The sequence below is a fragment of the Oncorhynchus kisutch genome, unplaced genomic scaffold (assembly GCF_002021735.2).
Source record: "Oncorhynchus kisutch isolate 150728-3 unplaced genomic scaffold, Okis_V2 scaffold3918, whole genome shotgun sequence".
Taxonomy (NCBI): domain Eukaryota; kingdom Metazoa; phylum Chordata; class Actinopteri; order Salmoniformes; family Salmonidae; genus Oncorhynchus; species Oncorhynchus kisutch.
Window position 1 is genome coordinate 227522 of NW_022265863.1, and position 21543 is coordinate 249064.

At 46.4% G+C, this 21543-nt stretch overlaps 1 protein-coding gene across 2 annotated transcripts; it reads right to left on the reverse strand.

Moving 5' to 3' along the window:
• Positions 1-1126: 1126 nt before the first annotated feature.
• LOC109876045 (actin-related protein 2-A-like) lies at positions 1127-20420 on the reverse strand. Of its 2 annotated transcripts, XM_031821198.1 has the most exons (10): positions 20250-20297; positions 18739-18849; positions 18473-18487; positions 13879-14094; positions 12801-12873; positions 10994-11130; positions 9442-9591; positions 6291-6436; positions 5655-5787; positions 1127-5221 (listed from the first exon to the last, which is right to left on the reverse strand). In XM_031821198.1, the coding sequence occupies exons 1-10, from the start codon at positions 20295-20297 to the stop codon at positions 5051-5053; spliced, it is 1200 nt and encodes a 399-aa protein (XP_031677058.1). In that variant the 3' UTR covers positions 1127-5050. The 2 variants fall into 2 exon arrangements, with proteins under 2 accessions (XP_031677058.1, XP_031677059.1); XM_031821199.1 differs by lacking the exon at positions 18473-18487 and having other exon boundaries at positions 1231-5221; positions 20250-20420.
• Between the last annotated feature and the right edge of the window lie 1123 nt (positions 20421-21543).

Here is a 21543-nt window from a genome sequence, read left to right on the forward strand (position 1 = left end):
CAGGCAGGCGATGGCTGCAGGATGAAGTTGGTGAAGAGCTACTGCAGAAACTTAATGCGGTTGACATGTAGGTGCAAGTGGGACAATGTTTATCCACATGACTTTGAAAGGCACTTGACAAAAGTGATCTGCATCGAACGTGCCCAATGGAGATCGCTTTGGGACTAATAACCCTGGTCTCAAATTGAGCCAAAATCACTGTCCTGAAAACTATTCACACCGAGAGTAGCCTGTAGGGTTTTCTTCAGTTTCATGCCTACTGAACAGTACATGGACAAGAGAGAAAGGTCAACAGAGAGGAGAGTCAGGGGGACTGAGATCGGGGTCATATTCATTATGGCACATCATAGCAAAACAGAATACGAAAAACAAACGTTTCTTATTGGACAACTTCAGGCGGTTTTTCAATCTGTTTTCTTCCATGCGATGCCAAATGAACACAACCCAGGAGTGTCAGTCAGGAGGTGTGGGATCTGCATTTGAGACCAGAAGATACAGCCCTTTATTCTCTGGTGGTGTTAAAGAATTAGTGTAACCAGGTTTACATTTCCTCAGGCTTGTTCAACATTACAGGCCGACTGATCTACACAGAACATTGCATCATAAATATCTACTTCATTGTTCATTTGTAGAGGAGTCAATCACATTAGGGTTTTGATCCTCGAGAACACGGCCCTCCTCCTATTCAGTCCCTCTGCTCTGGGCTCAGTTCCTCCTCTCTGCTCTCCCTTTTGTCTTTTTCCCTAAGTGCTACTTTGTTTATGGACTAGAAATTGCTTCCTTCCTTCCTCCGGCAGCTCGCCCCCCTGGGGCCGGTGTGTGTGTTGTATTTACCACGGGGGTGACCTATAAACCCATATATGATGGAAGTAATAATGCTCCCGTCTCTCTCCTGTCCCATTCTACTTTGGACACCATTTTGAGATCTCTGGGTCCACCTCAAGTCGTAAGTGGTTTCTTTTTAATAATATAGATGATGCCTCACCGTCTTCTCTCGCTCTACTTTGGAGAATGAACAAAATTATGTCCGATGTTTCCGTGGTCAGAGGAGATGGGAAGGTCACCCTCTGCTGTTAACCTTTCGGTCTGTTTTGTCCTTCAGAAGAAAGAGCCACACAACAAGAACTTACTTATAAATCAATTAACTTTATTTAAATCAGCGACGTTAGGCAGTTACACTATGAACAATAAGAAAATAAAAAGACCAGACAGAAACATCAAATAAAAAGATGAAAGATCCAGATAACAATCACTGCTCTTGGCACTGGATAGAACATTTATGAAAACAACAAATATTATATTAGGCTTGTGTTGGGGGGGGAGAAGTGTCTCCAACTTACATCATGTTGTGATGGTGAGAGCCGGACTAGTGAACTTAAATACCAGCTTTTTACTACGTCTCAGAGGACATGTTCCAGGCTGATTACGCTTTCAGTGGCTGGATAGGTGACCACATCTAGGTCCAGTTAACCAGAGAGATTAACCCTCCAGTGGCTGGATAGGTGACCACATCTAGGTCCAGTTAACCAGACAGATTAACCCTCCAGTGGCTGGATAGGTGACCACATCTAGGTCCAGTTAACCAGAGAGATTAACCCTCCAGTGGCTGGATAGGTGACCACATCTAGGTCCAGTTAACCAGACAGATTAACCCTCCAGTGGCTGGATAGGTGACCACATCTAGGTCCAGTTAACCAGACAGATTAACCCTCCAGTGGCTGGATAGGTGACCACATCTAGGTCCAGTTAACCAGACAGATTAACCCTCCAGTGGCTGGATAGGTGACCACATCTAGGTCCAGTTAACCGGACAGATTAAACCTTCATTGGCTGGATAGGTGTTTAACATATCAGCTGACCACATCTAGGTCCAGTTAACCAGACAGATTAAGTCTGGTACCTGATTCAAAATGTATTCCAATGAAAAATCTCCATGGAGAATGTTTAGTCCAGGACAAATCTGTGTCTGGGAAACAGATACCATAGGATGTAGCAATCTGATACCCGACTGTGAAGTCGATGACGTGGCGTATAACCATTGGTTGTCTGCCTGGTGTGACTGTATAGTCAATCTGATACCCGACTGTGAAGTCGATGACGTGGCGTATAACCATTGGTTGTCTGCCTGGTGTGACTGTATAGTCAATCTGATACCCGACTGTGAAGTCGATGACGTGGCGTATAACCATTGGTTGTCTGCCTGGTGTGACTGTATAGTCAATCTGATACCCGACTGTGAAGTCCATGACGTGGCGTATAACCATTGGTTGTTGTGTGCAGCTCGACTGGAACAGACCTCATAAGTACAACTTTCAGATTGAACCATGTTTTTTTTTTTATATCATGACCCTCACACAACCCCACTCCTGAACCCCCGACCTTTGAACCCTACTACCGTCACTAAGGTCAGGGGGTCATGTCCCTTATAATCATCTTCACTATCCTCACTCATCATCATCATCAATTCTTCATTAAAAGCAAGGAGGAAGTTTCATATGACATATGCTCCATTTTAAAATGGTCGTGCACCACAAAAAAAGGACATTTTGTAAAAAATAACATAAAATAACTAAGATAAAGAGGATCTGTATACATCCAACAGAAGAATCAAGACATCCCTCTCCCAAAAAGAGAAATTAATCAATCATGATATACAAAACAAAACATCATATAAAAACAGGATCAGTTCTCCATGAATACTAGGTGTGTGTGTATACTGGACTGGCCAATGCCTGTGTGAGATGCATCCTGATTGTGACGTCCTTAAAAACGTATGGTAGGTTACCTCTAAATAACCACATATTTAGGATCAGTCAACCCTAACCGTACCCTGACCTTAAAGGACCCGTGCAGTGAAAAAAAAGAGATTTACTTGTTAAAAAAAAAATATGATAATCTATTTCCATACTATGAGGATGGAATAATACTGTGAAAAATGTTAAAATAATGATGATGCCCTTTTAGAGCTGTTTGAAAAGACTGCCTGAAACTTCAGCCTGTTTTGGTGTCCACAAGTTCATCTGAAAAAAAAGTCTTAATTGCCAAAATCTCACACTATCCCTTTAACCATTTGGGAAATGAGATACCATCTGACCCTGCATCAGCGATTAGGGACCGCTTCTAGCGACTCCTTTATGATACCATCTGACCCTGCATCAGCGATTAGGGACAGCTTCTAGCGACTCCTTTATGATACCATCTGACCCTGCATCAGTGATTAGGGACAGCTTCTAGCGACTCCTTTATGATACCATCTGACCCTGCATCAGCGATTAGGGACAGCTTCTAGCGACTCCTTTATGATACCATCTGACCCTGCATCAGCGATTAGGGACAGCTTCTAGCGACTCCTTTATGATACCATCTGACCCTGCATCAGCGATTAGGGACAGCTTCTAGCGACTCCTCTATGATACCATCTGACCCTGCATCAGCGATTAGGGACAGCTTCTAGCGACTCCTGAAGAGGACAGGGAAGTTTGAAGTGATTGGTAAGGAGAGGTTTAACTGTTCTAGGGGTGGGTCTCAATAGTCTAACGTTGTTCTCCTCGTCTCCTCATCTGCATTAAGGTTGGGGACAATTCAGTTTTCACTTTCTTTAAAAAAAAGAAATATCTAAACTGAAATTGACCTCAACCCTGATCTGCACTAGTCCAGAAAAAAATAGCATAGTGTGGAAATAGACTCCTTGACTAACTTTCCACCATATTGCTTTCACCGTGTTGTGAAAATCTTTCTTCGGGAGACTTGATATCCACCCTGAACTCTATCAAAATTCCTACCAACCCTGTGCTAAACTATACTAGGCCATCAGAAGACAGGAGGAGAGGAGGGCTGGAGGAGTGGTGTCCTGAACTCTACTACCAACCCTGTGCTAAACTATACTAGGCCATCAGAAGACAGGAGGAGAGGAGGACTGGAGGAGTGGTGTCCTGAACTCTACTACCAACCCTGTGCTAAACTATACTAGGCCATCAGAAGACAGGAGGAGAGGAGGGCTGGAGGAGTGGTGTCCTGAACTCTACTACCAACCCTGTGCTAAACTATACTAGGCCATCAGAAGACAGGAGGAGAGGAGGACTGGAGGAGTGGTGTCCTGAACTCTACTACCAACCCTGTGCTAAACTATACTAGGCCATCAGAAGACAGGAGGACTGGAGGAGTGGTGTCCTGAACTCTACTACCAACCCTGTGCTAAACTATACTAGACCATCAGAAGACAGGAGGAGAGGAGGGCTGGAGGAGTGATGTCCTGAACTCTACTACCAACCCTGTGCTAAACTATACTAGACCATCAGAAGACAGGAAGAGAGGAGGGCTGGAGGAGTGATGTCCTGAACTCTACCACCAACCCTGTGCTAAACTATACTAGACCATCAGAAGACAGGAGGAGAGGAGGGCTGGAGGAGTGATGTCCTGAACTCTACTACCAACCCTGTGCTAAACTATACTAGACCATCAGAAGACAGGAGGAGAGGAGGGCTGGAGGAGTGATGTCCTGAACTCTACTACCAACCCTGTGCTAAACTATACTAGACCATCAGAAGACAGGAAGAGAGGAGGGCTGGAGGAGTGATGTCCTGAACTCTACCACCAACCCTTAGCTAAACTATACTAGGCCATCAGAAGACAGGAGGAGAGGAGGGCTGGAGGAGTGATGTCCTGAACTCTACTACCAACCCTGTGCTAAACTATACTAGACCATCAGAAGACAGGAGGAGAGGAGGGCTGGAGGAGTGATGTCCTGAACTCTACTACCAACCCTTAGCTAAACTATACTAGGCCATCAGAAGACAGGAGGAGAGGAAGGAGGGCGTCATCACTCCCTACGGTGATGCTGTGATTCTGTTGTTTAGAAGAGGAAGAAGGATAAATAGATATCTAGTCTGCCATGGGGGAGGAAACCGTGTCTGTGTTTTACACATACAACATTCTAGGTGCTTCTCTATGATGACCCTTCAGTGTTTGGGTGAATATTTGGCTGTGTGTGTGTGTGTGTGTGTGTGTGTGTGTGTGTGTGTGTGTGGTGTCTTTAACATTGTGGAGGTCTTTATCTGACAGTGACTCCCAGTTTCTCCAGCACCCTGACACCTTTCTCCTGGTACTCCTCCCTGGTCAGCCAGAAGTTATCTTTGTCCTTCATGATGTCCGCCAGCACGGCCCCGCCCAGGAACACCATGTGCTTACGCCGCGGCGGGTCCTCGATGCGGATCTTAAATTTCTACAGAGGGAGACGGGGGAGACGGGGCAATTCAGCATTATGTCCGAGGGGAGGAGTTTGGGGAGGAGTTTGGCACAGGATGGATAAATCTAGACCTCATCATATAATGCCTAGTAATTCAGGATGCAAGGTGATTTGTAGAGCAGCGACTATATGTTCTACTTCTGTTGTGTACTATGAGCTGACTACTTAAGAGATGCTTCTTCTGTCTCCACCTAGTGGGTTAACTACAACACTGCACCATGTTGAGGAAATGGGCCCTGTCCCAATACTTTTCAACATACATCCTTCCTCCCACCCTTCAGGTCCATTAGGAACTGGTTGGACCTTTAGACAGGTCATCATTGCAAATAACAATCTGTTATTGACTTACATTTATGAATAGAGAGTTAAATAAAAACAAAAAGATATTTAAAAAAATAGTTGTTCTCACCGAGAGTTTGTCCACGTCGCCTTTCAGCACGCGTTCCAGGTAGAGCTGTTTGAGCTCCCTCTCTAGTCGAGATGGAAGACCTGGATACATGGTGGATCCACCTGACAACACTATGTGTTTATAGAACTCAGACCTGAGAGAGAGGTGAGAGGGGGGGGGGGGGGCAGAGAGAGGGGGGGGGGCAGAGAGAGAGAGGTGAGAGGGGGGAGGCAGAGAGAGAGAGGAGAGAGGCAGAGAGAGAGAGGAGAGAGGGGGGAGATTAAAACAGGTGACGATAAAAAAAGTTGTGTGTGTATGTATTGTCAGTGTGTGTGTGTGTGTGTGTGTGTGTGTGTGTGTATTGTCGGTCTCTGTGTGTGTGTATTGTCGGTCTGTGTGTGTCTATTATCAGTCTGTGTGTGTATGCGTGTCTGTCTGTGTATTATCAGTCTGTGTGTGTATGCGTGTCTGTCTGTGTATTGTCGGTCTGTGTGTGTATGAGTGTCTGTGTGTGTGTATTGTCGGTCTGTGTGTGTATTGTCGGTCTGTGTGTGTATTGTCGGTCTGTGTGTGTATTGTCGGTCTGTGTGTGTATTGTCGGTCTGTGTGTGTATTGTCGGTCTGTGTGTGTATTGTCGGTCTGTGTGTGTTAGTTACCTGGTGTCGATGTCTGCTGCATGGATAGTGTTGAAGAGCAGCTCTGCCACCCCGACTCCCTCTACGTTGATGAGATGGGGCTGGAACAAAGCCTCTGGAGCCTCGAAACGCTCCCCTCCCACCTTGATCACCCTGCCGTCTGGGAGCTGGAGGGAGGGAGGGAGGGAGATTGAAAGTCAGAGGGTGGTGTGTGTATGTTGTTCAGGCTTACGTGTGGTGAATGTGTAGTAGTGTCTTGTTGATGATCACGTGTGGTGGTGAGTGTGTGTGTGTGCATTTACTGTAAAACATGTTCATCTGTATTTTGTGTGTGTCTTTGTAGCTGGCGTTGTGTGTACGTGTGTGTGTGCATGTGTAAAGGCTCTATTCAGCTCAGGCCGTGGGAGGAAGTTGAGAGCTGCCCAGCCACCGCCGCCCTGTGGCCACAAAGGATATGATGTCACGCCCCCATAGACACACTACCCACTTTGTCTCTCACACACACACACACACACACACACTTAAGATGTGTGTTTTATAATGAGTTCCCTTCTTATGAAAGAAGAGCAATATCATGGAGGAATATTCCACCCACTCTCTGGAAGCTGCTCAGCACTTCCTGGTTCCTCTGAAGCTCCACCGACATTAACATATAGAGACCAATCCAGTGTTCAGCCCCCTGTGGTGTGGTGGTATATTCTGTTACTCATCAGCTACTCAGAGTCGTGTGGTGTGGTGGTATATTCTGTACTCATCAGCTACTCAGAGTGGTGTGGTGTGGTGGTATATTCTGTTACTCATCAGCTACTCAGAGTGGTGTGGTGGTATATTCTGTTACTCATCAGCTACTCAGTCGTGTGGTGGTATATTCTGTTACTCATCAGCTGCTCAGAGTCGTGTGGTGTGGTGGTATATTCTGTTACTCATCAGCTGCTCAGAGTCGTGTGGTGTGGTGGTATATTCTGTTACTCATCAGCTGCTCAGAGTCGTGTGGTGTGGTGGTATATTCTGTTACTCATCAGCTACTCAGAGTGGTGTGGTGGTATATTCTGTTACTCATCAGCTGCTCAGAGTCGTGTGGTGTGGTGGTATATTCTGTTACTCATCAGCTACTCAGAGTGGTGTGGTGGTATATTCTGTTACTCATCAGCTACTCAGTCGTGTGGTGGTATATTCTGTTACTCATCAGCTGCTCAGAGTCGTGTGGTGGTATATTCTGTTACTCATCAGCTGCTCAGAGTCGTGTGGTGTGGTGGTATATTCTGTTACTCATCAGCTGCTCAGAGTCGTGTGGTGTGGTGGTATATTCTGTTACTCATCAGCTGCTCAGAGTCGTGTGGTGTGGTGGTATATTCTGTTACTCATCAGCTACTCAGTCGTGTGGTGGTATATTCTGTTACTCATCAGCTGCTCAGAGTCGTGTGGTGTGGTGGTATATTCTGTTACTCATCAGCTGCTCAGAGTCGTATGGTGTGGTGGTATATTCTGTTACTTATCAGCTGCTCAGAGTCGTGTGGTGTGGTGGTATATTCTGTTACTCATCAGCTACTCAGAGTCGTGTGGTGATATATTCTGTTACTCATCAGCTGCTCAGAGTGGTGTGGTGGTATATTCTGTTACTGATCAGCTGCTCAGAGTCGTGTGGTGGTATATTCTGTTACTCATCAGCTGCTCAGAGTCGTGTGGTGTGGTGGTATATTCTGTTACTCATCAGCTGCTCAGAGTCGTGTGGTGTGGTGGTATATTCTATTACTCATCAGCTGCTCAGAGTGGTGTGGTGGTATATTCTGTTACTCATCAGCTGCTCAGAGTCGTGTGGTGGTATATTCTGTTACTCATCAGCTGCTCAGAGTCGTGTGGTGGTATATTCTGTTACTCATCAGCTGCTCAGAGTCGTGTGGTGTTATATTCTGTTACTTATCAGCTGCTCAGAGTCGTGTGGTGTGGTGGTATATTCTGTTACTCATCAGCTACTCAGAGTGGTGTGGTGGTATATTCTGTTACTCATCAGCTGCTCAGAGTGGTGTGGTGGTATATTCTGTTACTCATCAGCTACTCAGAGTCGTGTGGTGTGGTGGTATATTCTGTTACTCATCAGCTACTCAGAGTCGTGTGGTGTGGTGATATATTCTGTTACTCATCAGCTGCTCAGAGTCGTGTGGTGTGGTGGTATATTCTGTTACTCATCAGCTGCTCAGAGTCGTGTGGTGTGGTGGTATATTCTGTTACTCATCAGCTGCTCAGAGTCGTGTGGTGTGGTGTTATATTCTGTTACTTATCAGCTGCTCAGAGTCGTGTGGTGTGGTGGTATATTCTGTTACTCATCAGCTACTCAGAGTGGTGTGGTGATATATTCTGTTACTCATCAGCTATTCAGAGTCGTGTGGTGGTATATTCTGTTACTCATCAGCTACTCAGAGTCGTGTGGTGTGGTGATATATTCTGTTACTCATCAGCTACTCAGAGTCGTGTGGTGGTATATTCTGTTACTCATCAGCTGCTCAGAGTCGTGTGGGGGTATATTCTCAGAGTCGTGTGGGGGTATATTCTCAGAGTCGTGTGGGGGTATATTCTCAGTCGTGTGGGGGTATATTCTCAGTCGTGTGGGGGTATATTCTGTGGGGGTCATTGGGGGGTTCTATGCACCATAAATATGTTATTTTAGATAACAACAGAACAGCTGCTAAACAACAAAACAGACAACAACAAAACAGCTGCTAAACGCTATTGATACTGGCCTGTTATTTAGGGTCCAAAAATGTGGTCCAAAAGTTCTGAATTGGTCACTAGGGGTCTATTTACACTGACCGTGCAGGACTCAACCAGCAAAGAGGTTAGTTACTGACCTGGTCCGACTCACCTGGTAGGACAGTGGTACTGACCCGGTAGGACAGTGGTACTGACCTGGTAGAACTGACCCAGTAGGACAGTGGTACTGATCTGGTAGGTCTGACCCGGTAGGACAGTGGTACTGACCCGGTAGGACAGTGGTACTGACCTGGTAGGACTGACACGGTAAGACTGTGGTACTGACCCGGTAGGACAGACCCGGTAGGACAGACCCAGTAGGACAGTGGTACTGACCCAGAAGGACAGTGGTACTGACCCAGAAGGACAGTGGTACTGACCCAGAAGGACAGTGGTACTGACCCAGAAGGACAGTGGTACTGACCTGGTAGGACTCGACCAGCACGGTGGTCTCCAGAGCCAGTTTCTGCTCCTGTTCGATGTTGTAACCCACGTAGCACAGCTTCTCCTTCATCATACGCACCGTCTCAAAGTCCGCCGAGTGGTTGAACGCATAGCCTCTCAGCAACAACAGCTGGAGATCAGAGACGTAGAGAGGTGTTTCCACCAAGCTTATTAGGGAAAGGGGGATACCGTGTCAGTTGTACAACTGAAATGTGTCTTCCACATTTAACCCAACCCCTCTGAATCACCCTTAATCAACATCCACGTCTTCAGAACCCGGGGAACAGTGGGTTAAACTGCCTTGCTCAGTGGCAGAATGACAGATTTTTACCCTGTTAGCTTGGGGATTCGATCCAGCAACCTTTCGGTTACCGGCCCAACGCTCTAACCACTAGGCTACCTGCTGGTTACCGGCCCAACACTCTAACCACTAGGCTACCTGCTGGTTACTGGCCCAACACTCTAACCACTAGGCTACCTGCTGGTTACCGGCCCAACACTCTAACCACTAGGCTGCCTGCTGGTTACCGGCCCAACGCTCTAACCACTAGGCTACCTGCTGGTTACCGGCCCAACGCTCTAACCACTAGGCTGCCTGCTGGTTACTGGCCCAACACTCTAACCACTAGGCTACCTGCTGGTTACCGGCCCAACACTCTAACCACTAGGCTGCCTGCTGGTTACCGGCCCAACGCTCTAACCACTAGGCTACCTGCTGGTTACCGGCCCAACGCTCTAACCACTAGGCTGCCTGCTGGTTACCGGCCCAACGCTCTAACCACTAGGCTACCTGCTGGTTACCGGCCCAACGCTCTAACCACTAGGCTACCTGCTGGTTACCGGCCCAACGCTCTAACCACTAGGCTACCTGCTGGTTACCGGCCCAACGCTCTAACCACTAGGCTACCTGCTGGTTACCGGCCCAACGCTCTAACCACTAGGCTACCTGCTGGTTACCGGCCCAACGCTCTAACCACTAGGCTACCTGCTGGTTACCGGCCCAACGCTCTAACCACTAGGCTACCTGCTGGTTACCGGCCCAACGCTCTAACCACTATGCTACCTGCTGGTTACCTGGCCCAACGCTCTAACCACTATGCTACCTGCTGGTTACCTGGCCCAACGCTCTAACCACTAGGCTACCTGCTGGTTACCGGCCCAACGCTCTAACCACTAGGCTGCCTGCTGGTTACCGGCCCAACGCTCTAACCACTAGGCTTTTCCACAGGACAGAACTGGGACAGTGAATGAGGACCGTAGCTGGGTGGAGTACAACTACAGACCAAAAGCTGCATGTTCCAGTCGCATCGGGGACAACCATAACCCAATTCTCCTAACCTGCCGCGTTCCATTCTCCTAACCTGCCGCGTTCCATTCTCCTAACCTGCCGCGTTCCATTCTCCTAACCTGCCGCGTTCCATTCTCCTAACCTGCCGCGTTCCATTCTCTGCTTTCTATAGTTGTACTCCATTTAACCAAAACAGTGAATGAGGGGGCAATCAATGTGTATGAGATCCAGGGGTCAGAGGTACCTTAATGAGGTAGCGGGTTATGTCCCTCCCAGCGATGTCCAGGCGTCGTGTCAGATGGGGCAAGCTGAAGCCCTCGTACACCGGACAGATGTGTGTCACACCGTCCCCAGAGTCCACCACAACACCTGTCAGCAGGCCTGAGGGCAGAAACACACAGAGAGGTCAGACACTCGCGCACACACAGAGAGGTCAGACACACACACAGGTCAGACACACACACACACACACACACAGAGGTCAGACACACACACACACAGAGGTCAAACACACACACACACAGAGGTCAGACACACACACACACACAGAGGTCAGACACACACACACACACAGAGGTCAGACACACACACACACACAGAGGTCAGACACACACACACACACAGAGGTCAGACACACACACACACACAGAGGTCAGACACACACACACAGAGGTCAGACACACACACACACACACACACACACACACACACAGAGGTCAGACACACACACACACAGGTCAGACACACACAGAGGTCAGACACACACACACACACACACAGAGGTCAGACACACACAGAGGTCAGACACACACACACACACACAGAGGTCAAACACACACACACACCGAGGTCAGACACACACACACACACACACACACAGGTCAGACACACACACACACAGGTCAGACACACACGTCAGACACACACACACACACACAGAGGTCAGACACACACACACACACACACAGAGGTCAGACACACACACACACTGAGGTCAAACACACACACACAGAGGTCAGACACACACACACACAGAGGTCAGACACACACACACACAGAGGTCAGACACACACACACACAGAGGTCAGACACACACACACACAGAGGTCAAACACACACACACACACACAGAGGTCAGACACACACACACACACACAGAGGTCAGACACACACACAGGTCAGACACACACACACACACACACACACACAGAGGTCAGACACACACACACAGAGGTCAGACACACACACACAGAGGTCAGACACACACACACAGAGGTCAGACACACACACACAGAGGTCAGACACACACACACAGAGGTCAGACACACACCACAGAGGTCAGACACACACACAGAGGTCAGACTACACACACAGAGGTCAGACACACACACAGAGGTCAGACACACACACAGAGGTCAGACACACACACAGAGGTCAGACACCACAGAGGTCAGACACCACACACACAGAGGTCAGACACAACACACACACAGAGGTCAAACACACACACACACAGAGGTCAAACACACACACACACAGAGGTCAAACACACACACACAGAGGTCAGACACACACACACAGAGGTCAGACACACACACAGATTCAGACACACACAGAGGTCAGACACACACACACACACAGAGGTCAGACACACACACACACAGAGGTCAGACACACACACACAGAGGTCAGACACACACCAGAGGTCAGACACACACCACACACGAGGTCAGGACACACACACACACACAGAGGTCAGACACACACACACACACAGAGGTCAGGTCAGACACACACACACACAGAGGTCAGACACACACACACACACAGAGGTCAGACACACACACACACACAGAGGTCAGACACACACACACACACAGAGGTCAGACACACACACACAGAGGTCACACACACACACAGAGTAACATAATTAACACACCCACGATACGTTTCACAAACCCTCTGAATGGGAGGGAGTAAGCTGTGTTGAGTTGGGGCTTAAAGTGAACCAGAGAGAGTTGAAGAGGCTGTGTGTTCCTCTAGTCTAGTACCTTGGGCGTAGAGCGTCAGCACAGCCTGGATAGCAATGTAGACCCCTGAGAACTGATACGTCTCAAACATCACCTACCAGAGACAGAAAGACAACTTTAAAAGACTGTAATGATGAAAATGTAATGATGAAAATGTGTAACACTCACACAGCTTTAGAGCTCTGTTAATGCTGACCCCACTGACCCTCACACAGCTTTAGAGCTCTGTTAATGCTGACCCCACTGACCCTCACACAGCTTTAGAGCTCTGTTAATGCTGACCCCACTGACCCTCACACAGCTTTAGAGCTCTGTTAATGCTGACCCCACTGACCCTCACACAGCTTTAGAGCTCTGTTAATGATGACCCCACTGACCCTCACACAGCTTTAGAGCTCTGTTAATGCTGACCCCACTGACCCTCACACAGCTTTAGAGCTCTGTTAATGCTGACCCCACTGACCCTCACACAGCTTTAGAGCTCTGTTAATGATGACCCCACTGACCCTCACACAGCTTTAGAGCTCTGTTAATGCTGACCCCACTGACCCTCACACAGCTTTAGAGCTCTGTTAATGCTGACCCCACTGACCCTCACACAGCTTTAGAGCTCTGTTAATGCTGACCCCACTGACCCTCACACAGCTTTAGAGCTCTGTTAATGATGACCCCACTGACCCTCACACAGCTTTAGAGCTCTGTTAATGCTGACCCCACTGACCCTCACACAGCTTTAGAGCTCTGTTAATGCTGACCCCACTGACCCTCACACAGCTTTAGAGCTCTGTTAATGATGACCCCACTGACCCTCACACAGCTTTAGAGCTCTGTTAATGCTGACCCCACTGACCCTCACACAGCTTTAGAGCTCTGTTAATGCTGACCCCACTGACCCTCACACAGCTTTAGAGCTCCGTTAATGCTGACCCCACTGACCCTCACACAGCTTTAGAGCTCTGTTAATGATGACCCCCACTGAACCTCACACAGATGTTCCTACATTAGTTCTCATACGGTAATGAGGTTAGAGTGGTAGCTAGCTGTTGCTATGCACTTGGAGTCAACTTGCTACACCCCCCCCCCCCTCCGACATACACACCTCAATGATCTTCTCTCGGTTCTTGGTGGGGTTCATGGGCGGCTCGGTGAGCAGGATCTTGCAGTTCCTGGAGTCGATGTTGAGCTTCTCAGGCCCGAAGGTGTAGTCCCACAGGTGCTTCATGTCGTCCCAGTTCCTGACGATGCCGTTCTCCATGGGGTAGTTGACCTCTAGCATGGAGCGCAGCTCGCTGGCCTCGTCGCCCACCATCAGGTCCTGTAGACGTTGAGGAGTTTAAGGTTCAGATAGACACCCCTGGGTCGTGTTCATTAGCACACGATGTGACAAAGCATTTTGCAACCGTAAACAGAAACAAGCGTTTTTTTCTTATTGGAAAAGTTGAGGTGTTGTTCTCCGTGGGATAGTTTGGGTTCGATCGGTGGAGGGCCTCATGAATATGGCCCTGGAGAAATCAGACCGTTAGCTTAGCTGTACCGTCACCTTTGACCTTTCACCTTTCACCAGCAGTAATAGAGGGGCATGGCAACACTGCCTCCATGACGACCTAAAGAGACACAGTAATGGGATATACACATACGCAGCAGCGCTCAACAAGAAAAGAGGCAAGTCACATCCGTTAGCAATTACCCAGCATGCATTCTTTAAAACAGCATGTTTCCATGCATTCACTCTTAAAACCTGTTCCCTTTCTGACCAGAGCACAGGCCTACAATCTTAAACTTGAGAAACATGCAAGTAACTGAGAAGTTTGCCTGACAATCTGCATGCAGGTCAAGTTCAGATTCAGTCTCATTTGAGCAAGGCTCAGTCAGAGTTACATGCAAACCAGGCATTGGGAATCACGACATGATTTGGTTAGCCAAGTGTTAGTCACACAGTACAACGTTTCCTATTTCACTGGCACACACTGAGCCTGACGTTCAGCAGCGCAGACTAGAAAACTGTTGCCCACGGAAGCTACTTGACACGTTTAGAAACCGTAGCCTGGTCCCAGATCTGTTTGTTTTGGTTGGACTTGTGCCAACTGCTAGGGTCAATGGTTGGGACAAACAGATCTAGGACCAGGTTAGAGAAACAGTTGATACAGTGTGTGTTTAGGCACTGAAGGAGCCCCCGTCTGGCAGTGCCATGTGTTTTCAATGAAGACCTGCTGCTTCCATCCTGTCTGTTCTGCCAATCAACAGCCATGTACACACACCATGTACACACAACATCACACACCACCATCATCACACACACACACACACACACCACCATCATCACACACCACCATCACCATCACAATCACACACACCATCATCACACATCATCATCATCACAAACCCCATCATCACACACACACACCATCAAACACACCATCATCACAAACACACCACCATCACACACACACACCATCATCACACACACACACCATCATCACACACACACACCATCATCACACACACACACCATCATCACACACACACCATCATCACACACACACACCATCATCACACACACACCATCATCACACACACACCATCATCACACACACACCATCATCACACACACACCATCATCACACACACACACTATCACACCATTGTCACACACCATCATCACAAACCCCATCATTACAAACCCCATCATCACACACACCATCAAACACACACACCATCAAACACACACCATCAAACACACCATCACAACTTCCAATTCATTATCTGAAAGCTGATGGACATTTGCTGTACTAGTATTGTTGTTAATAAGTTCAACTTGTCTTCCTAAACCAAGACAGTTTCAAATCTCCCTGTACTGTTGTATTAAAGGTACCGGTGGGGGACCATAAAACACAATCTGACAAGACCCCCAGCCAAAAGTGCACGAGTCGTCGCCCGATAGTCATCTCATTGTCCCTCATTTGTTTGCATGTTCGTCCACCACTTGTAGGTCTTCCACCACTGATGTCACTCAACCCTGATCATCATCTTCTCTCTCTGCATCAACCTGTCCACTCCAAACATCTTGGAGAGAGTACCGAGGTTTCTAATCTTGGTGAAGGCACCAGGGTTAGATGCACAATATGCACAACTGTAGTGTTTTGTGTTTTAATCAACTTAAACGACGACAAAAGACAGGTATGTTCATGTTCATTGATTAGGGATATCATCATTGATTAGGGATATCATCATTGATTAGGGATATCATCATTGATTAGGGATATCATCATTGATTAGGGATATCATCATTGATTAGGGATATCAACATTGATTAGGGATATCAACATTGATTAGGGATATCATCATTGATTAGGGATATCATCATTGATTAGGGATATCATCATTGATTAGGGATATCAACACCCTCCCCATGTGTTTCCAAATCAAAGTAAACATAATTAAAACACCCTGTTTTCTAAGAATTCTTTCAAATTATTAGAACATCGAAACACCTTAAAATCGCTGTTCCAGCGGTTTGATCTGCACATGAGCTAGCACCAGGGGTGCGATCCGCACATGAGCTAGCACCAGGGGTGCGATCCGCACATGAGCTAGCACCAGGGGTGCGATCCGCACATGAGCTAGCACCAGGGGTGTGATCCGCACATGAGCTAGCACCAGGGGTGTGATCCGCACATGAGCTAGCACCAGGGGTGTGATCCGCACATGAGCTAGCACCAGGGGTGTGATCCGCACATGAGCTAGCACCAGGGGTGTGATCCGCACATGAGCTAGCACCAGGGGTGTGATCCGCACATGAGCTAGCACCAGGGGTGCGATCCGCACATGAGCTAGCACCAGCCGGGACAGTCTCCCTCTAGCTCGAGTGAAGGGAGTTGGGAACAGCTGAATGGGTCTTAGAAGTTGTTCACATACAAAATCTTTATGTCCCAACTCACAATCTAATATGCTTCCCCAAAATAACATTTTTTTGTTGTGGTAGAACATTTATATTCATTGCTGATTTGAAATGATTTATACTTTTACTTTTGATACTTGATACTATATTTTAGCAATAGCATTTATTTTTAATACTTACGTATATTTATTTACTTAAGTAGTATTTTACTAGGTGACTTGAGCCATTTTCTATTAAAGGTATATTTACTTTTACTCAAGTAGGACAATTTAGAACTTTTCCACCACTGCATGTGCATATAGGCACATTCATTTCTTAATTTTAAATGAAAGTATGATCACTTATCTGAGAAGGTACCAAAAAAATGTCTGAACAATTGGTTATCTGAGGGTTGACTCAACACCAACGTTTTTTTCTTCCGTTTTGAAATTGGCCACTAGGGGAACACAACTCAATAACTTAATCATGAAACATCTGATTGGCTAAGAATAAAAAAAACTGTTATGGATATAACAACCAGATTAATTGGCTGAAACATAAAACAGCGGAAAAAGTTGATTATAAAACTAGTTTTTTATTATACGTGGGCTTAATGGGTACGTGGGCTTAATGGGCACGTGGCCTTAATGGGCACGTGGGCTTAATGGGCACGTGGGCTTAATGGGCACGTGGGCTTAATGGGCACGTGGGCTTAATGGGCACGTGGGCTTAATGGGCACGTGGGCTTAATGGGCACGTGGGCTTAATGGGCACGTGGGCTTAATGGGTACGTGGGCTAATGGGTACGTGGGCTTAATGGGTACGTGGGCTTAATGGGTACGTGGGCTTAATGGGTACGTGGGCTTAATGGGTACGTGGGCTTAATGGGTACGTGGGCTTAATGGGTACGTGGGCTTAATGGGTACGTGGGCTTAATGGGTACGTGGGCTTAATGGGTACGTGGGCTTAATGGGTACGTGGGCTTAATGGGTACGTGGGCTTAATGGGTACGTGGGCTTAATGGGTACGTGGGCTTAATGGGTACGTGGGCTTAATGGGCACGTGGGCTTAATGGGCACGTGGGCTTAATGGGCACGTGGGCTTAATGGGCACGTGGGCTTAATGGGCACGTGGGCTTAATGGGCACGTGGGCTTAATGGGCACGTGGGCTTAATGGGCACGTGGCCTTAATGGGCACGTGGCCTTAATGGGCACGTGGCCTTAATGGGTACGTGGGCTTAATGGGTACGTGGGCTTAATGGGTACGTGGGTACGTGGGCTTAATGGGTAAGTGGGCTTAATGGGTACGTGGGCTTAATGGGTACGTGGGCTTAATGGGTACGTGGGCTTAATGGGTACGTGGGCTTAATGGGTACGTGGGCTTAATGGGTACGTGGGCTTAATGGGTACGTGGGCTTAATGGGTACGTGGGCTTAATAGGCATGCTGACCCTATATAGGGAACAGGATGTCATTTCAGACACAGGCCATGTAGCATTCAAGTTCCTTCTGCTAAACTAACTTGAGATGAAAAACAGGAACAACAAAACAGTGAAATGAGTGGACTCTTAAAAAAATATATATATATAATCACTAGATTTCTGTCCGCCTAGTCATTAGGAATCCATTTTTCTCCACAGAAGTATTTAAAATGTTATAATTAGCCAAATAAAACACCAATTAGAGACAAATTAAATATAGCTAACAACAACAAATAAAAGGCACTCCAAATGTAGTAAAAAACACAGCATCTCTCCGTTAGGCAACCAGGGAGGACATGGGCCTGCACACGCCAGCCAGGAACTCACACCACTTACCATCTTCTCAATATTCTACTTCATCATGTGATGACAGGTGAAGGAGGTGGAGCATAAAGTAGAGAGTCAGCCAGTAAAACAAAGAGAGAGGAAGGGATGTCATTTTAAAAATAGGTGTTACTAGACTCAGGGAGTCAGTATGTCAGACATAGATGAGATTAAGCCTAGTCCATGCTTCGTGGTCCAGGAATAGGGTTGTTGTGTCGGGGTAACTTTTGAACCAACATTGGAGTGTTGCACAGGAGAGGATAGCTTTGTAGTATTACCTTAATCTCAATGTTGCCCACTTTGGCTGTGGAGCGAATGATTGGCCTGCCCACCAAGGCAGGGAAGATGTGCTCGGGGAAGTTGGAGCCTGCATAGCCACACTTCACAAACTGAGAGAGAGACAGAGAGAGAGAGATATTTATATATTCTCTTTAGTTAAAATATTTTACAAGGCAAGTCAGTTAAGAACAAATTCCTGCGGGGACGGGGATTAAAAATAAAGACACAGAGAGCGAGAAAGAGATAATATATTCAAAAATATATATATTAACACGGTATATTGCCCTGGCAATACTGGTCTGTTCCTTCCATGTGAATAAATATGGTTTGTATTGGACTGGTTTGAATTAAAAGACAGGAGGAAGAGAGAGTGAGCAGGGGTGGAGAGGATGTGGAGAGATGAGGCAAATGTGGAAGACAAAGGATTTATTTGACTCCCCAAAGCAAAATAGCCTAGTTATTATGACTAATCTCAATTACCCAGAAGTAATGAGAGATTAAGTTAAGGCAAAATTATAATCCACACTTCTTCGGGCATCAGAAAGCAATTACTGATAATATTTGTGACGTTCGCTTCAGTAGACTTGAGTAAGGGTCACAAGCTCTAGCCTAGCAGTGAATGTGTGTGGTGTGTGTATCTTAGAATCCTAGCTGTGGTTAAGAAACTAGTCTCACTTCCGCTTGACTCATTTCTTCAGCCCTTCACAGTGAGCACTTTTTAGCTGCATACACACTATGCCAGCATCGCTTCACATCGCTGAGAGTCAGAAGTACAATCCAAAAACAACCACTAAGACCCCTTTGGTGTGTCCAGATTTGAAGGATCCGAGCACTGTAAGCTCTTTTTACTACCTATGTCCTAAATGACGGAGGGACCTCAGAATCCCTAGAAACAGTTGTCAGGAGGAGCGCGGCCCCGACGCTATTTCCCAGATGCAACTATTTTATAGCGTTCCATAAAAAAAGATTGGATATCCTACCTGATATTGCCAGCTACCTATTAACACACGGGCATGGGATATGGTTAACGTGAACTAGCTTAACTACGTCTGTCGTTATAACCTGAGGCATAAGGACCAGTAGAAACAAATGTGAATTTACAAAACATCAAAACATGTCGACATCAACATTGAGTGAAAATTTAGTTAGTTGGCTAACGCTAGTTAGCTGACCTAACTAGACTAGTTAACCAGCTAACTAACTAACACGAAAGCTGGGTCAAACGATTTAATAGGTTTGAGCTAACTGGCCGATTTAATTTTTGCACCGTGAAATTGATTTTTATTGAATGTATTGGAAGATGACAACATAGCTAGCCAGCGGTAGATAATTGTAAAAACGGACAGACATTCCTAGCGTTACCCACCGACTTAACTAGCTAACGTTAGAGCGCTAGCAACACATCATCCACTTCCTGTTTCAGATAAAAATGTTCTCCTGCCATTCTGCCTTGGAAAAATATAGCATGAATAGAACTCGGTCATATGCAGCTTTCCACTCATAAACTTACCCCGGTTCCATTGTCACAAACCACCACTTTCCTTCCCTGGCTATCCATTTTGCAAAACCCAGGAGCCAGCAAACCTCCCCAGCTCAACTTTCTTCAGCAAGCCGGAAGTCACCACCCAGACTGTCTTGGCATCTTCCGGGGGGGGGGGGGCATTCATCCTTCTTTCCTTCCTAGAAATGCCACAGAACAAAATAAGTATAAGTATAAAATAAGTATAAAATCCAGGGGCCAAGTAAGCTACTGTGGCTATTTGATCGTAAATGTAGACCTACCAGAGTGGCCTACCATAAAACAACAATGGAGAAAATGCATCCCATAACACTTTAATAGCTATTCTATCGTACAGCCGAAAGCAGCAGCCAATGTGTTGCGTTCAATGCCTACATTCCATGAAAAAAAAATCCACGAAAAAAAATGCAGGGCTTGACCTTCAGACAAGGTGACTGGAAATGTTGTGTTGTTTAATGCAAGAAACAACTTTACAAAATAAAATGCATTATTATTCCCATACCATTATTGAACGAATCAGACAAATTAAGTGTCTGTGAGGCCTTGAACCCCACTAAATGGTCATGTAGCTGGAGAATAAAAATATTAAGAATAAGAATATTTAATTAGACAAATCAGTTAAGAACAAATTCTTATTGACAATGACGGCCTAGGCACAGTGGGTTAACTGCCATGATCAGAACGACAGATTTTTACCTTGTTAGCTTGGGGATTTGATCTAGCAAACTTTCGGTTAGTGGCCCAACGCTCTAATCACTTCAAATCAAAATCAAATCAAATTTATTTGTCACATACACATGGTTAGCAGATGTTAATGCGAGTGTAGCGAAATGCTTGTGCTTCTAGTTCCGACAATGCAGTAATAACGAACAACTAATCTAACTAACAATTCCAAAAAAAACTACTGTCTTATACACAGTGTAAGGGGATAAAGAATATGTACATAAGGATATATGAATGAGTGATGGTACAGAGCAGCATAGGCAAGATACAGTAGATGATATCGAGTACAGTATATACATATGAGATGAGTATGTAAACCAAGTGGCATAGTTAAAGTGGCTAGTGATACATGTATTACATAAGGATGCAGTCGATGATATAGAGTACAGTATCTACGTATGCATATGAGATGAATAATGTAGGGTAAGTAACATTATATAAGGTAGCATTGTTTAAAGTGGCTAGTGATATATTTACATCATTTCCCATCAATTCCCATGATTAAAGTGGCTGGAGTAGAGTCAGTGGCATTGACAGTGTGTTGGCAGTAGCCACTCAATGT